Below are 25,248 nucleotides of genomic sequence, written 5' to 3'. Positions count from 1 at the left end.
TGCATTTATTCCTCGGTAGAATGTGCTCTTTCAAGCATGGGTAAGCTCATCATTGCATGATGTGATTTTTGGATGAAAATTAGGGAGGATTCAGCCTGGTTTTTCAATAAGTAAGCTGAAAAAATAGAAACAAAGGGACCGTCACACCAATTAAAAATCTACGCGCTAGTCCTTGATAAGGGACATATAGCCTACTGTCCCTGCAGTTAGCAGAGCTGGGATAATCTTTATTCCATTTCTTGTTTCATCTTGATCCCAAATGAAGCACCGCAGTTTGGGATTTGCATAACGTTATATAAAAGAAAGTGAGAGAAGATTTGGAAAACTGTTCTTAGTCATTTTCTTTGGGATTTCTGTTGTGTCACTCCAAGAAGAATTTTATGAAGGATAAAAATAGATATCTGAAAGAACTGGAATTCACATAAATGCCAGACATTAACCAGGCAGCTAGACCCTTGTATGGTCAAAATGACATAGTCTCTACAGTGCTTATATTTTCCTCAGTGCTTACATCTTTCTGTCTAGAGCTAGCCCATATAAATGTCATAAAAGTTTAGCTTTCTATTTTCTTAACTTTATGAAATAACCACTATTTACTGCCTGGGCGAACACATTTTAGAAGTAAAGTTAACATACCCCACACAAGTAGTATTTACCTTACAATGAATCAAACTATGAAAAAAAATGAGTTAAATACTTAACCTTTTCCTGCAACGTGTCATCTTACCCATCACAGGTTTTAATTATCCAGGCAATTTAACAATCATGGTCTAAATAAATTTGTTCTGCACCGCATTTATTACCTCTAATAAAACATCCCCCTTTTTATGTGAAACTAACTTAATTCCATCTCTACATTTCAGTGTTTAATAGTCCTAAACTACAATACAACTAACTCATTTACTCAAGTCCAGAATTCAGCATTTCACATTAGCTCATAAATCAGAGTATGAGTTTTGCAAGCACAGTAGCCAAATATCACACATATGAGTCAAATGGGATCTGTGGTGTGGGGGCTTCCTGCAACACCCTGTGCAAAAAAGAAAAGCAAGCTTTCTGCGTATCTCCTGAGACAGCAAGAAGGAAAATAGGATGAAGGAATATGCCCATTCATGGTGTGTATTAACATAACTTAAGAGTGGTCCAAGACACCTTCTCCAAAAGGGTATTTTGGAATGGCCACTGCGCCAAAGATCTCACACTTTTTTACAACAGAGCTGGTTAAGGATGTGGGAATCTGATCAGAAAAGGTCATGCTACCACAACACAAAAGGCTACCACCTGCTAAACCAGAAATAGCTGAGCACACCGACACATTGAAGGGTTAGGCCTGCTGATGGTGCTGCCCAAAAAACCTGCTCCATCTCCTCTACACGGGCGGCTGTGATGCACCTTCAGGAGCACCACAGAGTCAAAGGCATCGAAGGAAAACTGGTGCATGTTTCACTCGCGCTGCAGGGAAGCCTGCCTGAGTGTTGTGGGGGAGGGGTAAGCAGAAGGAAGCACATCTCATTTTCTCCTCTAAATGTCTTACTACGTAACCCAACTGACAAATAAGATTTGCTAACATAAGTCTGCATAAGTGTGTGCATGGTTGGTTACACTGCTACGGTGATGGGCAGCAACTTCTTAAACTGAGGCAGCCCAGTCGCTTTCAAGAATATGCCCAGACATCTGGACACAGAAAAATTAAAGGAAACAGACAGGTTAGTGGTAGAAAAGTTTGATCGATAACATCCTGATGGCAAAGGAAAGACTTCAACAAGCCTTGCAGCTGTTTCTTGTAGAAATGATACTAGGGAGCTGTTTGCTTCCATAGGGATCAGAGTGTGGGAATGAATGATATTTAATGGCTATTGGGGGCGTGTGAGCCGAAGGTGCTCAGCAGCTTGCCAGCTCCCACCCTAAGCACATAGACTACATATGTTCTTACTTGCCTTACCATAATGACTCCAAAATTTGTGTTTGCTTTGCTGGCAGGGCTGCAGCGTAATGGCAAAGGATTATATCTGGGCCCTGTGGTTTATTCAAGAATGTTTGATATCCTCCAGCGTGACTTGCTGTTACCTCACATCTGATATCATCATTGCACAGATTTATTTTGGCTGAATAACTCTGATTTTGCATGAGTTTAGTGCCAGAATTGCTTAGCAGAGGAAGTTCCAGACTGCTGAATTGCTTTCTTAGGTCTCCACCCAGCTCTTCTGTAGTTTTTCAATTCCTTATTTAGCCACTGATAATGGGATAATGATAGAAAAAGATTCTCACAGTTTGACTGGAATAAGCTGCTAGACAAATAAACTAATATTTTGCTTTCCTCTTATGGATTACATTTTTGTATGACCATGAGCGTGATTCTGGTTTTCAGTTACAGTAGTGTAAATGAGGGGTGACTGCACTATCTCCAGTAAATTTACATCAGCAAAAATCAATGGGAAAAACCAAAGCCTGTAAGTCACATACTGATTTGTACTGCTTGTTTCCAAAGGTATCCCTTAGAATCTCTCATACCAAGCATGCTAAGCCTCCCCTACCTTTGCAAGAAGTGCAGTAAGCATCTAAGATACTCAGGTCATTATTATTATTCTGTTGGGAGACAGTGTTCAAAATATTCTGAACATTGATGCCCTTTTTGTAGTGGCTATGTCATTTAAGACCCTTGTATTTCAATGCATTACTTTTCATTAGAAAAAGATATTGTACAAAAAGAAAAAAATGGTTAACTTCATTCCTTGGCAACATGTATCATTCAGGTTTGTTTGTTTTTTAAGAACACATCCAAAAAAGATCAGTCATATTCACAGACGGGCCAAAAACTGCTGGCGTCATTCCAGTCACCCTGCTGCTAGGTTATGTCTTCTTGTAAACTGTTATTGTGTCAGCAGACCAATGAAACCTCACTAAGGAACACTGTGTTTGAATTGATAGAGCTCAAAGACGTCCTTTTGCCAACAATCAAGCTGCGGTCAACACCTTCAGCAATACTCTTAGTTGCATTATTCATAAAAGATGACATGTTTCTGAAAATCTAAATAGGTTCAAATGCTGAGTTAATACAGGGAAGAAAAGCTGCTACAACCCTTTTAGTCCTCATCAGAAATGCCTACACTGGGTGATGGCACAGAGGGACCTAAAAATTATTACTACCCTGGTTTTTAAGCAACATTACCATAACACGTGTGAAGTTTTCCCCTGGATTAAAATGCAAACCACTTCCAGACTACAAATTTTAGGACATATAATCTTAATTATGTACATGACTCGAAATGTACTTCAGAGGAGGTTTCACCCACTACACTGTTCCCCCCCAGCTGTGAAACATGCTTTGCTGAGGTGGCTGTGGAGACTGAAGCTGGGGATGCAGGGGAGTGAAGGCTGGCAGCACACACCTCAGGCTCAAGCAGCAGCCTCTCTGCAAAGTTCTTAACATGAATGACAACAAGACACTTGGGGTTTTTTCATAAAAAAAAATGGGATTTCTATTTAATCAGATAACTGCAGGACCTAGCCTTGGGGACAGGATTTTGGTCCCTGTACATCCATTTGGTCCTTTGGGAGCCTCACCACTCATCTGTCTTGACTTCATTTCAGGCTGAAAACTGGAGCTGCCATTATGCTCTTTATGCCTGTAATTATACTGTAATAATTGATTAATCTTTCTTGCACAGGTTTGGTTTGGTTTTTGGGTGTTTTTTTTTGTGGAAACCAAAGCCTGCACTGACACGTTGGATTTACTTGTTATAGCTTTCTCTGCTAAAGAGCACTGAAAATTTTCCTGCAGAAAGAGGGTGGATGGTTCATGGGTTAGAGCTGCATCTGAGACGGGGTTCAGTTCTTCAGGCTTCCTACGTGGCATTAGACAATGCACTTGGCTGGCTGATTCCCAGTCTGTCAAACAGTGACAATGTATTCTCTTGCCTCACAGGAGGAGCTTGGTTACAAAAGCCCATGAAAAGATTTTATTAAGTTCCACATTTTTGGGAAGGATTTCCTTATATGGCTTAGAATTAACTCCCAGCTATAATGTGCCAGTTGGGTGACAGGCTGACTTTTCACATAAATTATATCTAAGAAAGACAGGATTATAGCAAGAGCTGTAAACAATCTAACTTTATTAGCTAGTGACTACTTTTTCTCATTCGGAAGGCTGCTAATTAAACTGAATGAGCGTAGTTTTCCCATCATGAACAAGATTCTACCGTGTGGGAGATTTGTTATTTAAATTTTCAGATAAACAGCCTTATTTGAAGTACTCATTTCCTTACTAATGAGTAATCCATTCAGCTCTTCAGTTTGCACTACCAAGGTGAATCCACAAGTAAGCAGTATCTCAGCTTTGTGACACTCATTTGGAAATTTCAGCCATTCCTTTATCTCCAAAAAGGCACACCAAGTGGTTGAGATCAGTCCCTTGGATTTTGCAGTCCAAAATAGTCAACAAGCAGTGTGTTTAATGAAGCACAACAAAATAAAATACTGATGCAAACAAAACTGTACTGCTTGATCTCCTTATTGTGTAAAGACCAATAATCTTTTGTACATAACTAAAGCTAGGAAGTAATTTACTTGAAATACATCTATCTAGATTCACAGGGTTAATGCTTTTCCTTCTGGGAAAAGGAAATATGTTTTCAGCATGTTTAAATAAGCTTAAAGTACAAATCTGTCTTGGCACTTTTTGGCACTTGTAATTTCCAGTGTGATTTTTATTTTCTTTCATTCTGGCTCCTTCCCTATCTGATTGCTTCTTAATGCAAGACTAACAAGGCAAATAAAAACAATGAAAGAAACAGGGACTGGCTGACTGATACTCTCTGTGCCATTTCATCTTAAAGTGAAGCAACATGTTCTGCCTGGTATTTATCACTAAAAAAGCTGAAACCATCACTGCAAAGTTTACTGGCCATTATCCTTTTTTTCCCCCGTAACTCTGCTAAGAACAGGAACACACTCTTTCCGCACTAGCAGATTCTTAGAAATCTTTATCAGGAAAGCTCCTGAACAAGTCCCTTGCTGTGGAGGTTCTGTTATAATTGGATAGCTTAACTAAAAATTTACACCTCACTTTCAGTAAGTCCTGGCAGTTACCCCGTTTCATAGGTTGGTTGAACTACAACAAGATCAGCCCAAGGTTACAAGGAGTATATGGATCAGTTCAGAAAACCCTCATTTGTGACTCATGCTGTTATACAGCACTGATTCTGTTATATGAGACACTCAAGGGAAGTTTGAAAGGGATCACATTTCTTTTTGATAGAAAAAAAAAAAATCAACAGATTGCTGTGAAGATCTGACAATGTCTGAAATACTTTCATTAAGTTCACCTAATATTTAAATGCATTTATACATTGGGAAAGACGAGAAATTACCATATAGCACAGGCTCAGTTTCACTTAATTTCATCCCAGTCCTGCAAAGGAAATTTTTCTGTTTAATTTTATGAATGGGAGCAGTCTGTCAGAATTCTCCAAAAGCATCCATGAGTTTAAAAACTCCATTCAGTGAGTGCTTAAGCATACACCTTGTTTTAAAGACATAGGTGGTGCCCCAAACTGTGTCAGGTAGATCACATCCTCAATTCAGACACACGCTAAAATAACGTGCTTAAGGAGGGACCAAGCTAAGTATCTTGCTAAATTATTGCTGGGAGAAACTCTAGTCAATTTGAAGACAACTGCTATATTTAAACTTATCTACAAGTATGCACATAGATCACATGTCATGATCCTGATATTTTTTAGATCATAGCTGAATGGCTTCCCTCATGTCCTTAATCTAAGCTTTATTTGCATGGGATTTAGGAAGCAGGCAGTATCTGGATGAGGCAGGCACCCAACACTCCCCATTGCAGACTCACACTGTGAGCAAGACAAACTCCCAGAAGGGGCTTTGCTAAGAACCTTTGCAAAAGATTTCACTTGAAAGGGTTTTTTGGTAACAGAGCAGTGGAATGTGTTGAAAAACTCTTTGATTTCCTATGCAACAGCTTGCAAAAGAAAAGGACTCTGAATAACATACACTCATGTATATCCATGAATATCCCCAAGCACTGATTGCAGATTGAATAAGCAGTCAGATCTATGCAAAAATAAATAATTTGGGGAAGAAATCCAAGGAATACAAATGAAACAAGTAAAAAAGGCTAGCTGATGAAGCTGAAATATCAAAGAACTATCAGTCCTATCTTTAGGAGAGAGCTGATCGTGTGGTGGAGCAGATGACTAGCTCTTTTGACTTTTTTTGAAACAATACCATGGTATGATATTTTTTCCATGAAAAGCAGAAACTGCTAAGTATGGCAAGAAACTCCCACTAGATGGCAATGTCTACTCACGACTGAGTCCAGATACTGCCTCTGAGTCCTTTCAAAATAATAATTATTCAGAGAAGATATCACTTTTATTAACTCTTTAAAAGCAAATTGAAGCCAGTGGACAGAACTCTATTGACTTTTATCTGCTCTGTACCAACTCTTCTTAGAGTAGTAATTTTCGTCATGGTTCACATACCATATAGCTCAATTTTGTGGGTCTATTTTGTGTGCTGGGCTTTCAGAAGTTACTTTAGTACAGAGATTGAAAACTGAGTGGCAAATTCTGGTGAAATTCTCTTGCTAATGTGCAGGTGTTTTTCTGTGGAAGAAAAGTATGGTAGGGTGTTAAAGGTTGGTATAGTACATGTTCTTTGGGAGTCACGCTAACATAATTATATATTATCAACATGATGCATGTTGATTGCGTGGGGTGTAACTTACTCTTTCTGTGTGCAACTGCCAGGAGACCACTGAAAAAAGGAAAATCCTGCACTTTGTCATTTATGTCAACAATTACTGCAGGTTTGAAGCTGTCCAAGAGTTTTAGCCCAGAGCCAACCATAACGAGGCTCTGAAGTAACTGCTGACCCCCCTGCTACAAATGAGACAAAACCCCACTTTGTCCAAGAGGCCCTCCTTACTGCCTACGACATACTGAACTAAAAATATACTTGTCATTAATAACATTATATAGTTCTCCTCCGTTTAAATGCAGGTCAAATGAGCATCTTAAAAAGAGGCTGTAATGACTGACTGCAGCACAAAACCAAAACATTTGGTAGATTTAAAATCTCCTTCTCCAAGGATCCTGTGGGACATGGGCACAATGAGCTTTTTGTTTGCAGCTGACTACAGTACTTTTTAGTTTGTTTGCTTTATTTAACCCTGAGAGGCAGGCTCCTTCCCTACAATAGTCCATGCCTTTTGAAGGTTTTTGTGTTCAATAAAGTTACTCTTTCTGAGAGGGGTGCAGTTACAGATTCGCTCAAGTTAAAGCATTCTGATTCACTGACCAATAAAGGAAGGAAAAGAGAGGGCTTTGTTTGTGCCAGAATTAAACTTCTGTTTTGTTTGTTGTTTTTTTTTTTTTTTTTTTTTAAATGTAGCTACCTAATACTGACAACCTGAGGTTCAGCACTGCAAAACACAAAGCGTAAATGCTCCTATGCCGAAGGGAAGAAAAACTAATGTAGAGTCTCTGGATAGTTTTAAAAGTGGCAATATGCCCCATTACTTTCCTAGCTGGCAGCATTCTTCAAGTGACAGACAATCTGGCCACAGACACTAGCCAGCTCCTTATTACAGCACTAATCTTATGTAATGGGAGTGAGCTCACCGCCCTACAAAGCACTAATTATCAACAGCATTTTCCAAAGGATATGAATAACTCCCCTTGTGAGATGGAGGCCCAAGGCACAACCCCAAGTAGCTATATGTGCTTAATCCATAACATGAATAGCTCCAAAGGACTCCTTTACCGCTGTGCCTGCTCACAAGGGTCCTCAGCAGTGAAACGCCAGTAATCCAAATACAATGGAGAAGCTGCCAAAAGCAACACCAGATTTTTTCTATTTGGATGGGTGTGCTTTACAGCTGTAAAAGTTACTATTCACAGAACTAAGTGAATTATTTAAATTCAATTTCCCTAAGATATTTTCAAATGTCACATTGTGTTCACTCTTCCTTTGATCAAGCCACTTATTAAATGTCTGCACTGATAATTTAAGTTTTGCTATTTTGTAGTTGTATTACATCAAATTTAAAGTATACAAAGATCCAAGTAGACATGGATCAAGGACAAATTCCTCTTTTCACATAGCTGTGTGAGCATTTAGGCCTTTCTGTCTTCTGTATCACTGTGATTTTCCCAAATGTATCCGTTGTTGTTACGTATAATTGTGGGATGAGGATTGTCCATGATTCATCCTTAAAGAATTGTTCACTATCACAGAAATGCTGTGAGAAAAGTCTACAGAAAAGTGCAAGAATAGTTTTGATTCGGTAACTTGTTTTAATCAAAGTCTTACGTATAGCCATTTATATTCCTGTGTAGAATGTAGATCAGAGGAAAATTAATGCTTTCCCACACCAAACAGCCCTATAACTACACTGCAGTAGAAGAAATACAGAACTGACAAAACATGTTCTTTAAAATAATATATTATTTTCTTCTGATTCTTACATCTGTCAATGTAATCATACCTGAAATGTCTTGAGCAGAAATTGGCTTGATTTTCAGGATGTAATGAATAATGAAGCTCTAAAAATGTTGGGGTGCTGTGAGTTCTCTGAATACACTTCAGTACCTGCTTTCACTACCTTCACCTTTGAGACAAATTATCTGAAGTTAGGGACTGGGCAGGTAAGCCAAAGTTTGCAGTTTACAAATTCCCTTCCTTACAGGCCTACATGATCTCAGACACTGCTGGTATTTCCAGCCCATGCTCATGGCAGTGGCCCCTAAGCTCCAACTCTTACTGAACTTGCACCACAAGTGAGGATCTAGGTTTCCTGAAAAAGCATTCAGTTTTTATGTTGTACTAACACAGCTGCAATCAACTCTTTTCCCTTGATATAAAAAGGGAAGGGTTGCTGCTGCCAAAGTGTTTTTCATGTGGCCCTCCAGCTCCAGAACATGAATCCACCTCTCCCAACCACCGGAAACAATGAAAATTTATTTCTTTCAAACATGGAAAAAAAAAAAAAAAAGAAAAAAAGAGAGAGCAGGAACACATTGTAGATGAGAAAAGATTGCTTCCTGCCATACCGATACAGTACAGCAAATCAGAACAAATTAGATTCATACGGGTGGCCAGCAATGGATTCCACAGTTTAGTATAATAGCTTATTTTGTTCTGCATATTGGATGAGGTAGTCTAAGCTTAGCCAAGGAGCTCCTTTGAAGATGTGGTCTGACCTTAGCCAAGAAGCTCTCAATTTGTTTTTACAAGAAATTTCAAAAAAGACAAATACAAGCACATTGGCCTGGTTAATAAAATCTAGTATAATGAAATATCAGTTACCTGGAAAGTAATTTGTTTATGGAAAAGTAATACCTGGACTGACAATTAAACTTTAGGGCATGAGAGGTACGACCCAACTACTTTATTCATGTCATTTTTCACTTTGCAAGTCCAGTTTGTGTTTGGGATATAGTGGGTACAACATTCTGAAAATGCATCTTCTACCAGAAGATGGTGAGAATCTATCCATATAACCTAATCCATTGCATAAGATTATGCCATTTTGCCTGAAAGGCAGGAAACTGCTGAATAGTTTTAAAAATAAAAAACACTTTAAGAAATAAACCTCTAAAATCCCCTAAAAGTACACAGATAACTGTGCACCAAACACTTCAGTGAGGTAGATCAAAAAGCCTCTTCAAGTTCTCTTTGCAAGAAGAGACCCTACAGTACTATGATTTAAGAGTATGCCCATTTCTATTTTGTTGAGATAATTTTCCTTGTCTTAAAAGTTTTTGTTATGGAAAACATGTAGACTCAATACAGATATTGACAAATATAATGTGAACCAAAAATTTTTAAATACTATTCTTTGCTTTCTCATTAAATCTGATTGTACTTGCTTTGTTACTCAAGACACCAATATTTTCCCTGAAGAACTCTTGAGAATCAGTACATGTATTTACAAGATCACTTCTCACTTAATCCAAGACTTGCTTGCTGGCATTATTTTTACAAGTTACATAAACTCTGGCTGATACATAAAAAAACCCATGCACAGGAATAGAAGGGCTTTTTTGACTGCTGCTGGTTTTTAAGAATTGCTAACAGCCGGTATTTTCTATAGGGGTTAAAAAATAGAATGCCAAGACATGAAAAGTGGCTGACTATAGTTAGTCCACTACTAGGCACCTAAATAATTGTCCCTGTTTTCAGTGGGCTCTGAGACTGTCAAGGGTACTCTAGACTCAGTGTAGTTTTCCCAGCAAGAACCTTAATTCTATATGCTCATTTGTTAAAAATCTTGGTCACATTGTCCCACAAACCTTAAAAAGCAAACAAACCTCCCATGCCACTGAAGGAGCATGAACTATCTCATCTGGACACTGCACAGAAATCTGATTGGCCCTTGCTTATTTGATTGGCAAAATTATCATCCACTGATTCATGAGGCAAGGGAAATTTCCGCAACCTCATCTGAGAATTTAAGCTTTCTGACAATACTAGGCCAATGACATAGGTGAGTTTATCGTCCTCACCTCACATGAATTGGAAAGAAATGTGATCAAAAAAACCTCCACCTCTATTCTGGGAGGCAGTGGAAGTGAGAGAGCACAAGATTTATATGCCACTGCTGCACCTGACTATGAAGTTCATAAAAGATAGCTAAGGTGGGCACACATATTCAGTAGCTCCCTGTAAATAGAAATAACATGCAGTGTACTTGGAAGTGTGTTTGTTGGTTTTCACTAAGGAGCTCATGTATGTGCTTTGTCCAACTATCATATTTAATGGTGGCTGGCACTTAGCTTCAGTTTAAAAAATCTGGAAAAACACAACTTGTCATGAGCTAAAAATGTTAAAAAATGACTGATTTCCTTCCATTGAACTCATTGGTTGAAATACCTTTTGGGTGCAATGGGGAAAAAAAAAAAAAAAAAAAAGTTATTTGATCCCTTTTCCAGAAACTTTTAATAAAATGCATGCCAACACCTGGCAAAAGAGTTCCCTTTCAACATACTGAATATTTAAGTTGTGGATTTCCTTATGTCCATGGAAAATGAGTATCAAAGTAATCCAAACCTTGTTCCATAATCTCCAGTGGTAGTGCCTGTGGTTCAGTGTTTCCCAGTTCTAGGGTTGTTCTCTTTTTTGTTTAGAAAGAAAACTCAGGTAAAAGAGAAATCACTAAAATGTGTGACAGTTATCTCATCTGGGCAGTATTGGGTCAGCTGCAGCACTGGGCCAACAATTCCATCTACAACATGTCTTGTTGCTGTTGGTTTTTTGATTTTTCTTTTAAGTCTATCAAGCATCAGAAATTTTTTTTTTTTTTTTTAATTCCAAACCTAATTGAATCATGTAATTTTCAGATTAAGTCAAGCTGTTATTGGCAGAAAATTCAAACAAGTATCAAGATAAAGATGAATGTACATCACTTAACAGATGCACAGTCTATCTAAGAGCTGGAGTGACTTTTTTGATAGCATCTTCATAAAAACTCTTATATCAGGGCAATCCTCAGCACAAATTTTCCTCTATATCAAAAGTGTTGAATAGAATTGTAGATAGATAATATTCTCTTGGAGAGCATGAGGCTGGGCAGCAAATGTAGAAAGAGCTGAATTACAGATTCACCCTGATATGCAAAGCACGAGAAGGCTATTTAGATTTTAGCTATATGCAAGAGCTATCTCTAATCTCAGAAATTCAAGTTAGAACCTGAGTGTTGATGTAATAATGTTGATTTTTATGATCACAAATTATATTAATTCATTTAATGTTATCATGACTCCTGTTCACCTGCAAATGCATAAATGATGTAATTTGTTAACCCACACAGTATTCAAATTATTGGAATTTTAAGACGTCATCAGGGAAATACATTTGAGGCATATATTTAATTATGCTATTGTTCCTATAGAACTTCCTAGAGAAGTAATAAATCACTGTAACCAGAAGAGTAGTTATAAAGTATGAAAAATAAGTTAAAAACTAGGAAAAAAGAGCAAATGAGGAAGCTGCTCAGAACCATGCTATCCAGAAACCATATGGAATAAGTTATGAAGGAAAGCTATTGAAGCAACGAACATAAATGATTTCAGGAGACACCTAAATTGTTTCCAAAGGAGGAGACAGAGGGAAGTTGTTAAAAAGAAAAGAAAAATACAGTGGAAAAAAGATCAATCAAATTAAAAATATGGTGGACAGATGGTCTTAGTCTGTTCCTGGAATATCTTACTTTCTTAAAAATAAAAATTAAAGCAAAAATGTAATAACAAATTTGCCCAGTAGCCTGACTTAAATAGAATCTCAGCCCTAATTTTAATTTCCTTTAATTTCTCTTTCAATGACATATAAAATTTGTCTTTGGAATATACGAGCATGTTTTACACTTCCCAGTGTAGGGATGGCTGCCCCTTCAGGCACTACATTTATGCCCAAATTAATATTACCTAACTTTAGATCCCTTAGTGAAGTGTAGGTTCCTTGACCAACCACTGTGGACAGCCCAGCCCACTCCTGAGCTCCAACCAAACCTAAACCACACTCAGAGGGTACCGTCAACGAGGTATAAAAAGCCACATCAAGAGACAGAGAACGAACTCATCAAGAATGAGTAGAGTTCAAGTCTGTGGTTCATCTTGTGCTCTCAAACACTCATGAGGAGAGGCAAGAGAAAATGATGAAATTAAACTCTTCTGCTTACATCCTGCAAGACTTCATGGCTCCAAGCACAAATGGGTGCATTGGTACCTCCACAAGATGGACTGAGCAATCAGTCAGGCAACAAAAAGTTTAATCATCTTTTTTTCCCCCCTGTGCTGCCACCTGCCACACATGGTAGTTTTTCTCAAGAATCTGCTTATTTACAAGTCATTTTAGAGGACTTTAAACCTCTGGTAATTTACATGAAATGGTAGTAAACAAAGCCTGCTTTGCCTCAGGTGTCTTTCTATATAAGTTGTAGCCACATGGTATGCAGCAATGATCATTGCGTGCATGTGTGAGCGTGTGTGTATGTGTGTCCAGATGCTTTCTGTTTTAAGATGAATTCACAACTGGAGAGGGGAATAATAAGCATAACCAGTTTGGGGATTTTTTTGTGTAATGTTCTTCCGTGGGTGTTGAACAGTAATAAATCACCTATCCCTTCTACAAAAGAAACTGTTTTGAATTGGGAAGAGCTCAATCATTTCCTGTATCCATCAGCTCTTTGATTTAGGTTAGTTCAAGGTCGGTAAAGAGTGTTGTCCCTCTCCTTCTGCTGATTTTCTTTCTTGTTTTAAGGCAATAAGAAGTATCAACAACATCTTAAAATTTTATGGACAGATTATTGGTTACAGACCTCCTGAAACACCTAAGGATGGCTGCTTCTCCTTCCTAGCTGTAGAGCTGCCATATAGACTAGAATAATCTCCAACAATACTGGCAAGGCTCCATCAGGGACTCTCAGAGGCCCACAGAACTCAAGAGTTTGAATGCCATATCCTTGTCTGAAAAATGCCTTCTGCTCCTTATACAGAAGGGAGAGGAGAATTGCCATATGTATCTTAATATAAGACCAGAAAAGCAGAAACCACCTCTAGCAGAGACCCTTAAACTACAGCCCCAGACTTTTGTTTTTCTGTTTGGAAGCTTTGAGAGCTCCCACATATACACTAATAAGAACTACGGACAAGATTTTAGAGCTATGCCACAAAATAGTAGTTAACCATAAACAAGATTTGCTGGCTGTTTCCTTGGGTGCACATTTAGCAACCGCATTTTTTCCTGCAGTTTACCTCATTGTTGGTGGGAATTTGATAAGCCACCACAAAAAGAAATGATTTAATTTCAAAGGCATCTTACCAGTGGGCTACCATCAGTCCAGCGGAAATCACGCTCAAACATCTTGTCATTGAGGCCAATCCACTGGTAGTCATGCCCAATACCTAAGGAACCAGAAGGATATTTTTATTAACTTTCCCATAAATGGAAGAGATTTCACCAAAGAAAATAAAAAGAATTTGCACAGAATGAATCAGACATCCTGTTCTTAAGATTCTTCTACTCATTATGCAAACAACTATTTACAGGCTGGTTTTCAGCTTTTCAATTTTAATTTGGAATGTCTGTAAAAATGCAGATTCTCATCTAAGTTTTAAAAGATCCTGTCTCTTCCCTCCTGATGATGTTCCCCAAAGAAAAGTTTAGTTTCCTACCTGAGTGTATCTGAAAGGCAGAAAAAAAAAAAAAAAAAAAAAAAAAAAAGCATGGTTTTTAATCCACATTTTTCAAGTTTTGTTTAGGCTGTGACCAGTGTTGTCTAGATTTTGCAGCAGAGCATACAGTAACTATTTCTTTCTGCCTACCTAATACATTATATATGGTGGTATGGTTACTGATGCACAAAAAATCTAAAGCCTGCAGAAAAGAACGTTTCTTCAGTTTCCGATGCCAAAACAATAGTTCCTGTTCTCTTCCTCAGAAATAAAGTATTTTCTATGTAGCAAATAATAACTTAATAGTGATAGGGAACTCACACTGACTGCAAACATAAACACGAAGAACACAAAGTGTGCCTTTTAAACATACCAAAAATGTATCTTAAGATGGAGATGTAAAAGCTGAGTGATCAGGAGGATATTTTACTCACTCTGAACCCTCAGTGCCTGCTTTTGTTTAGAGGAAACCTAGCAGTACATACGGTTCACAAAGATCTGCTCCTCATGAGACAAGATGCTTGTCAAGTGTGCTCCCTGGAGACGGCATTCCCGTTCAGCCGTGTCCCACGTACGCCGATGGGCAAAGTACTTGTAGCACTGTCCTTGGAACTTGTGCCAGCCATAATCACAGGTCTCTGTGTCTGTGACAAACAAATAAATCACATCTCTGTCAAAGGACGTAAAACATGGGCACGTTTCATGCAAGTGGATGGATTTTCTGCAGAGCAAAGGTTCAAGAAGATACCCACTCATCAAGCAGTACAAACGTAAACAATCATCCTTGAGATTTCATTACATTTTCAGGTAGTTCTGTTTACTCACTTTCAGCACCAAGCTGCAAGAATATTGCTTATGTAAGGAGTAAAATTGCAACTGGCAACTTTGTGAGCTTCCACTGGACTAATTGTGTTGTATCTAGACAATCTCAGGAGGACATCTTCAGGCCATAATTCTGTATTAATGAAATGCCTGGATGTTGGACTACAGTTAGTCTACATTTCATCTGAGTTTTCTGAGTCTGAATATGGGGATGGGAATTTTTACTTGCAAGGGCAAAGAGTTCTTTGAGTGACTGTACTAAATTACCTTGGTTTGGAAGAAACTGATAGCTGAAAATAATAGGAAGGAAAGTGTTTGTGTTTGTTCAGTCCACAGATGCAAAGCTGCAGTATTATCTTTCTGAACTTACCCCGCCAAACCCTCCTCCAAAACTCATCTTCCTTGACAAAGTCTAACTTAATAAGCTTTAAGCATCAGTTTCTAAGGAAGGCTGTAAAGCTGAAATACAAAGTAATGAAATGCACACTACCTATGCATGTATGAGAGACAGTACAGATAAGAATGCATAATAGACAGAAGTTCACATCAGCCAGTATATCCTTTCATCTAAAGGAAAATAAACATGAGCCTTGGAACAGTAACAATCCATGGATTTGATGTTAATTATTTTGTCAAGGTTAGGCAGCTGTAAACTGAAGAGATGACAAGAAACAGCAAAGTTCCAGTTCCAAATTTGCTTCTGCACCAACACTGCAAGAATAATTCACAGACAAAAATCAGTATTAATGAGATGGGCATAACAAATATGATGCCTGAATGTATTGTGCTTGATGATGAGAAGTTGTCACTGAGAAGAGAGTTTTAGGGAGGAATGAGAGAAACAATAGGGAAAACTCAGACTGGTTTGAGTTATGGCAGGTGAAATAGCATCTTAAAGGACATGTCAGCACAAGTTTACAGCTTGTTTAAACTACAGCCAGTTCAAGATATCTAAGTACATGATGTCACACCTTGAAGGGCCTCAGCTACAAGATACTGAAGAACAGAAATACAAAGCTTGGCCTTCCCTACTCCACACACCAAAGAGGAATTTGCCACTTCCCACCAAGTTTTATCAATCCCCAAACAAAACTGTGTCTGAAAGCAACTGTCTGGCCTTTCCAGAGATACAGATATATTCTGGGTATGAAAATAGATTCCTTATTTTCAGTAAGTTAATACAGTCCATAGTCAATAACATGCTTTGGCCAAAGGGACTCTTTTTGCATTAATACAGAAAATAACAAATATTATAGAATATGTCAATGACACATGACTGAAAATTCTTTAACTATGATATTTCTTAGGTTGGAGCAGCTACCACCTGAAAGAAAATTGCAGAATAATTTTTTCACAACACAAAGCTAGTTCTTAATTCATAGCAGGAAGAGGTCATTTACATTCTGAAGCACCAAAGTGTCTATTTTATTTAAAAAAAAATTATTTCTCCCAAGATAAAAACTAGATTTTTAATGTACATAAATGGATTTAAAAGTGCAAACATATCACTTTGGAGGCTTACCAGAATTTTTCTGACAATTCCTGGCAACACTAATAACATAGCAGTCATTGTCTTAGGAGTTTGGTATCAAAATTATTTTCTAAAAGTCATCAGTACAGATATAAATGTACCAAATACAAAGGCATAATAGAGCTTAAACTGATTATCTCTCATCTATTTTCAACACGTTAAGCTGTAGAAAACTGCTTGTGTCTTGAGTAAACCCAGATATGAAAAAGGAATGTAATCTATACTACCAACTTGTTAGGTTTTTATCTTTTCCCTCTTTGTATTCTGTATGAGGTGCAAGCTGCCGATAGAGCTTTAATCTCTGGCATCTAGGCCATTTTAAAGTTTAGTCTGCCTTTGGCTTTCTAGCACATTTGTTTAACCACATGATGCTGACTAACAGTGCTACCTCCTTTGTGAAGGCACTTAAAATTTTATTATTCATCTTGTTCAGGGACTCCCTTGTCCCACAGGAAGGAAATCAGATAATAACAAGCAGCATGCATGCTGAGAAAATCATGGCCAGAGAGCATTTCTAACTATTAATAAGCATTTCTAACTTATATTCTAGTCTATTCTAACCAAGTTTTCCCTGGCTTCTACTAGGGAAGAAGTGCATGATTTGAGAGAAGATCTGCAGAAAGGCACATGGGGGAAGCAAAGAGGCTTGAAAACATAAAATCTGGAAGAATGGGTTCACAGATTGAGGTATGATGGCCTAAGCATGAATTGTAAATAACAATTTTTCATCTTATGATAGAGGATGCCAAACGGTGACATAGGTACTCTTAGTTGAAATGCATCCACTGCAGTGCACATACAACTCCTCCCTCCTATCCAAAATAGCATGCTCTTTTCCAAAAGAGAAAAGCCAAATAACTTCTTCTGCACCTGTCTATAGCCCAAAACTACAAAGACAGAAAAAGACAGGGCTGATGGCTATAAAATACGTAGAACTTTTAGAAGGGGAAGAAAGGACAGAGAGGATTTTTTTTTTTTTTTTTTTTTGAGAGGCGAGGTTGATGAGAAGAAGGGAAAAAGGAATGGAGAAAAGGTGAGTCGAGAGGCTAGTGGGTGAAAAATGCAAATCAGGCAAGTGAAAGATGTGGAAATTGTTTCATATCCACAGTGCTTTGTCCCAAGTGTGTGTATCTTGCTACATTAACAAAGCTGAAAGGGTGACATAAAGGTAAGGGCTTCATATAGTTATAACTTTTTTATGCCTTTACTGAACCAGTAAAGTCTAATTGCAGGTGGCTGTAAATTTTCTGACCTGATCACATGTAAGCAAAATAGGTGCAAGCACTTAGTGAATATAATACTCCATGCTCATTGTATACTTATCCAGGAAGGTAATGACAGCTTTTCTCAACCTTATTCCAGAACCTGGAAAGACTGAAACACTGCTTGCCATATTTATGGTGTTTAGAAGTTGTCTCATTAGTCTTAAGATTTATGACAATTTACAGGTTTTTTTAGTGATGTGTGCAAGGAGTTACTTACACAGCTTCTGTTCTCTGTAACTGTGGTCGTATAATAACATCTCTAAACACGGCATTAAAAAAAAAGTTCTCTGTAGGTTTGATACTTAGATAGGTACTGGTTTTTCAACAGCTGCAACAAGCTGTTGACAATAGCTCCCTTGTCTTTAAAGAAATTCCATAAGAGGCTTAAAGAAAATAAAGACTGAAACACAGGTACTAGAACATAATAAGAGTCTTACTCAGCTGTGAATTTTATCTGTGACTGTCTGCCTTCAGCTAATGAACAAATGCCTGAGGCCCATTAGCCCACACATCTTGAGGAGAAACCGTTTCTCTGGTAAATATTCAAGATAATCTGTTCTCAGCTGAAAGACATCAGTTAGAGACCATCTGTTTTCAGAAGTATCTTTGCAGTGAGTCCTTCTCAAATACTTCCATCCCCAGCTACCAAGCCCTCAAAACAAAGTGGATTAAATGAGACCAGCATAATCACAGACATTTGAACAATGAACTTGGGTTATAAAAAAACATTGTTCCTGATATGATGATTAGGAAGACAGCAGCTGGTTGTATTATTCCAGTGAAGCATGTCCTGTAACAAACACATATGTGGCATTTTGGCACACAGGTCCATGCATGCAGCTGCATTTGGTAAACAGGTTAGCCTAGGTGTGCCTGCAGAGATCCTGCAGAGGAGGAAGCCAAACCTTAAGTTTAAAACACAAACACCGTTCCTTGAAAGCAAGTAGACACCAGGTAGAAAAGGAGAAAAAGAAAAGGAAACTCTAGTCAGCCAAGGAAAAAAGCGGAAAATCTAAACAAGTGCTCATCCAATTCTCATAAAAAACATTCGAGATTGGGGTTCAAATTTCAAGTCTCTACCATTTGTTGTTTCCCCTGTAACTATCCATGAAATAAGGTACACCCCACAACAAATACAGATGGCCAGATAATGCAACAACAGCCACAGGCTTTCATACACCCCAGTGCTCCCTCAGCACTATTACCTACTGTTGGTTCCATGAGCCTGGTGTGAGACAGTGTATTAACCAAACCTCTTCTCCTCTCTCCCCAAACATGGAGCCTGCAAAACAACGCTTCAGGAAGGAAAGGTGGGAGGATCTGAGCTCTGGGCTCATTTATCTGGACACTGAGATCTTTCATAAGGGCTTTTCACAGAGGAATGGCAATGGAAAGACTGATGGCTCCCCCAGAATAAGACTCACATGAAGATCTACTGTAGCCTGCACTCCTCCTTTGAAAAAGCTTTTGGGATATTTCTGCATTTTAAGAAGTGATTTTCAAATGTCACCAAGTAGCATGCAAAACACGTATCTGTACTTTGAAAAGATACATGTGCTGTGCAAAAGAGGGTATTATCTAACAGAGGTGCTCCACTCACTTTTAATCTAGTTTGACCAGAAGTGATGCTGGCTTACTGAACTACCAATCTAGTTTAAAAAGGAAACACCCTCAGCTGCTCTATTTCTAACATCAGACAACTTTAGCTCTCTTCAGGAAGAAGTTCCTGGGCTCAGATTGTCTGCTGAACTGTTTCCACCTGGCAAGAAAAATGGCTGTCAGGCAGCCAATTACAGCTCACTGAGTCTCAGGATTGATTTCCCTCACCCTGGGTTAGATCACCCTGAAGGCTCCTCTAACTTCTATCACCAGCTGGAGCTCCCTGATGTGCAGCTGCACTGTCCTCTGGTCACATCTCCTAACGCTGACATGGGCGTAATACATCAGTCAAAGATCCCTTAGTCTAGGAAAGTCTTACAGGGGCATTTGGGTGAAACTCTGAGCTCTACATTTTTTCTGCACTAGTGTTGTGGGACCAGGACACCGTGGAGTTGTCTCCTACTTTGAGCTTCATTTCCAGAGGCAATGCAAACTCACTGCTTCCATTTCCTTCTATGACATTTTGAATACTGAGCACCTAAGAAAGCCCTTCAAGTTTGACTTTCTTTAAGCTTTCTAAAACGAATAGTATATATTGGAAAAAAAAGGGAAAAAAAAAAAAAAAAAAAAAAAGGAGTAATGAAATATAATCTCAGTGTGCTCGACTCCACCTTTCCTGTGGCACCGAGGTACGCATTCTGTCGTTCTGGCTGGTCTTTAAATCTAGTGAGGTCAGGACTGGTGCCTTGAAATAAAGCCTGCTTGCCAGACAACCGTGTCTGAATCGCCAACACAGTTTTATTTTGTCTGGTGGAGTGGAAATTTGGCACTAAAAGCTTTTCCCAAGTCCCAAACCCCTTCAGGACTTTAAGTGGAGGAAATTTAAATTCCAAAAGTCAGTGAGTAGGGCTCTGGTTCTGATTGACAAACTAGGAAATGTTCCTGTTAACCACCTAAAATGCGTTCTCAGGTTGGTCATAAAAAGCAGCTTCAAGCTACCATGGTACTCAGAGACACTTGCTACTATGGATTTGCTAGAATGAAGGGGAGGAGGAAGTGTGTGAGAACATTTCTTTTGTTGTGAAAACACTGTCAACTCATAATTTTTGAAAACAGATTCAGAAAATCCTTTCAAATTACAAGGGTAGTCAGACTACTGAAAAAATGGTGAAAAGTTCTGGAGCTGGTCAGCTTTCAGGGTTTTCAGCTCTTAAAGACAAATCTCTATACATTGAGCTGCAAGAAACACAGTTTGAAAACTTCCTTTCACTGAAGATGAGAAACAAACATGAAAATACACAGTGTTAATTAAACAAATCCAAAGGTTTAGTTCATTCACCTGTGACCAAAACCATTCAGCTGAAAAAAAAAAAAAAAAAAAAAAAAAGTATTTTCATAAGCTTTAGAAAGTACACTTTAAAACACCATTTCTTTTCCACATGGGAATACCTTCATTAATTTTACTGACAGAACAGATTTTACTACCCTGTTCCTCCTCCCACATGCACATATTGAGTAAGCATCTTGCACTGTAAATATTTCTTGTAAATACAGTGGGATTTCTTGAAGGCAATATTCTAACAATTACAGAGACTTGGATGTTTAATCTGATTTCAGCTGTCCAGCTTAGAAAGCCTTTTATGACTTCATTGTAATTGTCATCCTGCACCTATTTTTCCTAAAATAATCAGTTTGAAAATTCTGGGATGAAATTTTCAAGGCTGTGGTCCCCAGAGGATGGATATATAATCTGGCATATTCAGTAGACTATTCCTACTTTTCATTGATGCCTGTTGGAAGTGATATGTATTCTGATATGTATTCTACACCATATATAATTTTTTAAAACAGAAGCTTGGTCAGAGAGTAACTGCTCCCACTCATTATCCCAGAAACATCACTATAGTAATGAGAGAACCTCTTTATGTGTCTTCTCAGTAATTTGCAAGTCAATATGAGAAGGCTGTTCTTGCCTTAGAAACACCTGAAAGCCATACAGCTGTTGTTATTTTGACACAGAAACTGCCCAATATATCAGTTTATATTTGGTGCAGCAATAATGTGACTTCCAGTCAGGTTAGCATGTGGATAGACTTTGCTCTCATCTGTCTGCAAGAGATGGTGTAGATGTAAGCTTAAACAAAAAGTCCCAAGACATAAACCATAGGAGTCTAACATACTCAAAAATTATGATCTTTCCTTATCACTGATGACTTCCCACAGATTTTAACAGTTTCTTCCATACTCTTGTTTTTAGGACGCTTTGACTAGTTACTCCAGAAGGGTGTTGGAAATGGAAACGGATGACCTTGATCACCATAGATTAAAGAATACGCCTTACCTTGTTCACAGAGAGCACCTATATAACTTGGCAAACACAAGCAAGTAAAGGTGTTGAGGCCATCTATACACGTGGCTCCATTCCGGCATGGGTTAGACTGGCATTCATCGATATCTACAACATAAAGATGAAAGTGTTTTTATAATCCACCCACCTCCCAGAAGGGAAATGTTCTTCAGCCTTATCCGTACTTATTACTAGGACCAGTTCAGTTCAGAAGAATGAAGTATTGCAAAAGATCCAAATGACCGGTTTACTTGCATGATAACTGATTTCACCATGCACAGCTTTTCTTTCTCTCTTCATCCACAAGCCAAGAAGCAGTTTCCTCAGGAAATGTGACTTTAGTGATTCACAATTTTATATCCAGCACTCTGACTCTTGAGTCAATTTCTAAAATCTAGACCTTCAATTCTTCATTGTGTAGCTGAGAAAGAAGTGATACTGTCCCGTATGCAGTATTTTTCCCGTACTGGTGGAAAATTTGACTTGCACGTCCACGGCACATAAAATAATCATCAAGTACTGGAGACCTCAAATACCTTCACGAATCTCAAAACTGGAAATTCTGTCATATACCATCAAACAGACTGATAATTTCAGTCTGCAAAGTAGCATGCTCTGGCAACTTACTGGTTAACATTTCTCATTTCTTCCTTGTCTAATATTATCAAGATAAGGATAAAGACAATCTCACTAAATGACCAGTCAGATAGAAATATTCATAATGTTCCAGAGTAACATAGGTAACATTTCTGTCCCCCACTCCTCTGTCCACTAAAATACCTTGGTTTTGTCCTTTAAACTGGAGCACAAGTTCATTTAACGTTATTAATTTGTGCGTGTGTTATAAGCTAGTATGTCTCTTTATAAAGAACATGTTGTGTTTTCTAATGAGCGCTGCTGCTCTGAAACAATCACAGCTTAAACTTCAATGCAGATTTTTCAGACATCTTAGTTGCAAGTGAAGTGCTAGTAGTGACTGACTATTAAAATATAAGAGAAGTTAAACATAAGTACAAATCCACAAACAGTTGCACAACCCTAGGAATAATTGCTGCTTCATATGAAAGGTTTTTTACAAAATATTTTTATTTTAAAAAAACACTGTTCAAATTTTATGCTAGGTCTTATTTGTTCCAGTCATTTAGAAAAAAATTAAGTCAACGTTTTATGCCTTATATACAGAGTATCCCTGAATCCAGGGCTAGAATGCTGTGGTTTACTTTCTAAAGCACCACAGAACATATTTTGATATAGCAACTGGCCGTGAAGAGTCCCACTCCAATTCATTAATAAGCCACTATGAGTTCTAGGGGGCAAGAAGTGGCCAGGTTATTATTTTAAAATCCTTAAAAAAAGAGAAAACTATTATCTCTGGGGATGCCATATTCCTTGACAAAGAAGAATACCTAAGATACAATATCTATTACTTGATATCTAGCAGTAACAACTCACTAGGGAACTAGCCAACTCATCAATATGAGCTGGGAAAACAGAAAAACATTGGCTAATTGTTTTTTTAATCTGCCATCTTGCAGAACACAAATAAAAGCATAGTAATCCTGACAGTTATGCTGCCCTGATATCAACCTTTGGGTTGGGTTTTTTTCTCCCAAGCTATATATGATGAGTTGAACTCATTTTAACAACACCACACGGGTTTTTTTCTTTCAAATTTGGCAGGCAACTGTGTAACAGGCAAATCCATGGTATAGATCAGCGAATTAAACTTGCATTTCAAAAGTCTAAACCAGATCTATTACTAAACAGCCAAAATACCACTTTTATCACAGTTTGGCTTTCTGGTTGGAAGGAAAAGCTGTTTGTTCTGAACTGTACTGGGGAGTCTCTTGAAACCCATAGTCATAACAGGTAAACAGATGTCACTGGCAGCTTGAAGAGGTCCTCGAATACAGGATTTATGAAGAAAACTAATTTATGCCAAAGATGTATATGTTTCTGATCATATTTACAGTTTCCTTGAATTGTAAATCATGCTGGCATTCAGTGCTCAGTTTCCCAGTCACATTTGGGATTAGCCTATTTTATCACCCTTTCAAATAATTAATTACACAAAGCTCTTAAGAACTATCCCAATTATTAATGTTTGTTTTTATTTGAACTTAATATTATGAACTCTAGGTCATGTAGTTGATTTACAATTTTCTTATGCCTGTACAAGTACAAATCTGTGCACTTTAAGGGGAGAGAGAAAAGGCGTAAGTGAACCTCCTTAATTTTGTTGTTCTCTTTCTAAGTAAGATCTCACTGTAGAATTTTTCAAATGTCTACGCATTCTTCAACCTCAAAACACACCACTTCTGCAGATCTCATGTATGAAAACTTTGTGCTCGACTTAATCAGTATCTAGATGGCATCAGCTTACCTAATTCACACTGCTCGCCGTTGAAACCTGGCAAACATGTACAGATATAAAATGAACCACGCGGATAGCAGGTACCACCGTTAAGGCAGGGATTGCTTTTGCATGGATCTTGGCCTGTTAAACAAGTAGAAAAAGAAAATCTGCTCTGTAGTTTCAAGCAACTGGTGTCTTTTTTCCTTTTTTGGAAGAAGAAATCTATCTTCATTTCTGTATTGATGTTGAAGGCTTTACTGTAGTTACAGAAAACCTATTAACGTAATAAACCACTGAAAATAAGATAGTTTTATAAAATAATAAAGCTTATTTTCAGGCATCACTATTTTCAACTTTAACAACAACATGGCATTTACTATGAACCAGTATAAATAATTTTCAGAATTACATTTTTTCGTTGCAATTTGTACTATATTTGGCAGTCATGAGGATTTAGTTTGCATGACATGACAATTAATTATAGCTGAAAACAGTTAAACATATGCAAAATGAATGGAAAATGCTTTTTTTTTAAAAAAAAAACAACCAAAAACAAACAAAAAAAAAACCACAACCAAAAACAGGGTTAGTTTATGTAGAATGATTGGGTACACAGAACATACTGGCTGGCTGCTGTTGTTTTACTTCGTTATATTTAATCAATCAATGTCCACAAAGTCTTATTTCTTTGAAATTATGTTTTCACACATGCATATTTCCCACCTGTCTTTCTTAAAAACACATTTCAAGAATACAAATAAAGGTACTGTACATATTCATAACTGAACTAAACATTAAGATAAAAGCTTACCTGCTGTGAAATCCTCAGCTGTGATGGGAGTTGTTATTTAAATAACTTTTCCTTGCAAAGCTTTGTGCCTTCTAGTGATGTTTATTTCAACTGAGTTTAGATATTTGAATTCGATTTAATGCCTAGAAGCAATCACTCACACAAACAAGTACGCACTAGATAACCATTTCTAAGTATTAACTTCTCAGAGTTAGAGGGAAATCATGAAGACAGTCCTTCTGGGATGGAGGTAGAAAGACCTGGCTTCGAAAACTTATAAAAATGGCAAAAGAGTTCTGTAACCTAATTCAGAGATATTTAAAAAGTTTAAATATTT

At 37.8% G+C, this 25,248-nt stretch overlaps 1 protein-coding gene across 1 annotated transcript in view; it reads right to left on the bottom strand.

The window, feature by feature from the left end:
• The window catches only part of VCAN (versican), a 112,685-nt gene that overhangs the window by 4,116 nt on the left and 83,321 nt on the right, over positions 1–25,248 (bottom strand). The window contains exons 7-10 of the mRNA XM_074931865.1: positions 24,149–24,262; positions 21,760–21,873; positions 14,687–14,845; positions 13,849–13,931 (exon numbers count right to left, since the gene is read on the bottom strand). Coding sequence (XP_074787966.1) covers positions 13,849–13,931; positions 14,687–14,845; positions 21,760–21,873; positions 24,149–24,262 — 470 coding nt within the window. The remainder of the gene's footprint in view (positions 1–13,848; positions 13,932–14,686; positions 14,846–21,759; positions 21,874–24,148; positions 24,263–25,248) is intronic.

The sequence above is a fragment of the Athene noctua genome, chromosome Z (genome assembly GCF_965140245.1).
Source record: "Athene noctua chromosome Z, bAthNoc1.hap1.1, whole genome shotgun sequence".
Taxonomy (NCBI): domain Eukaryota; kingdom Metazoa; phylum Chordata; class Aves; order Strigiformes; family Strigidae; genus Athene; species Athene noctua.
The sequence above is the reverse complement of the archived record's forward strand: the minus strand, read 5'-3'. Positions and strand labels throughout refer to the sequence as shown.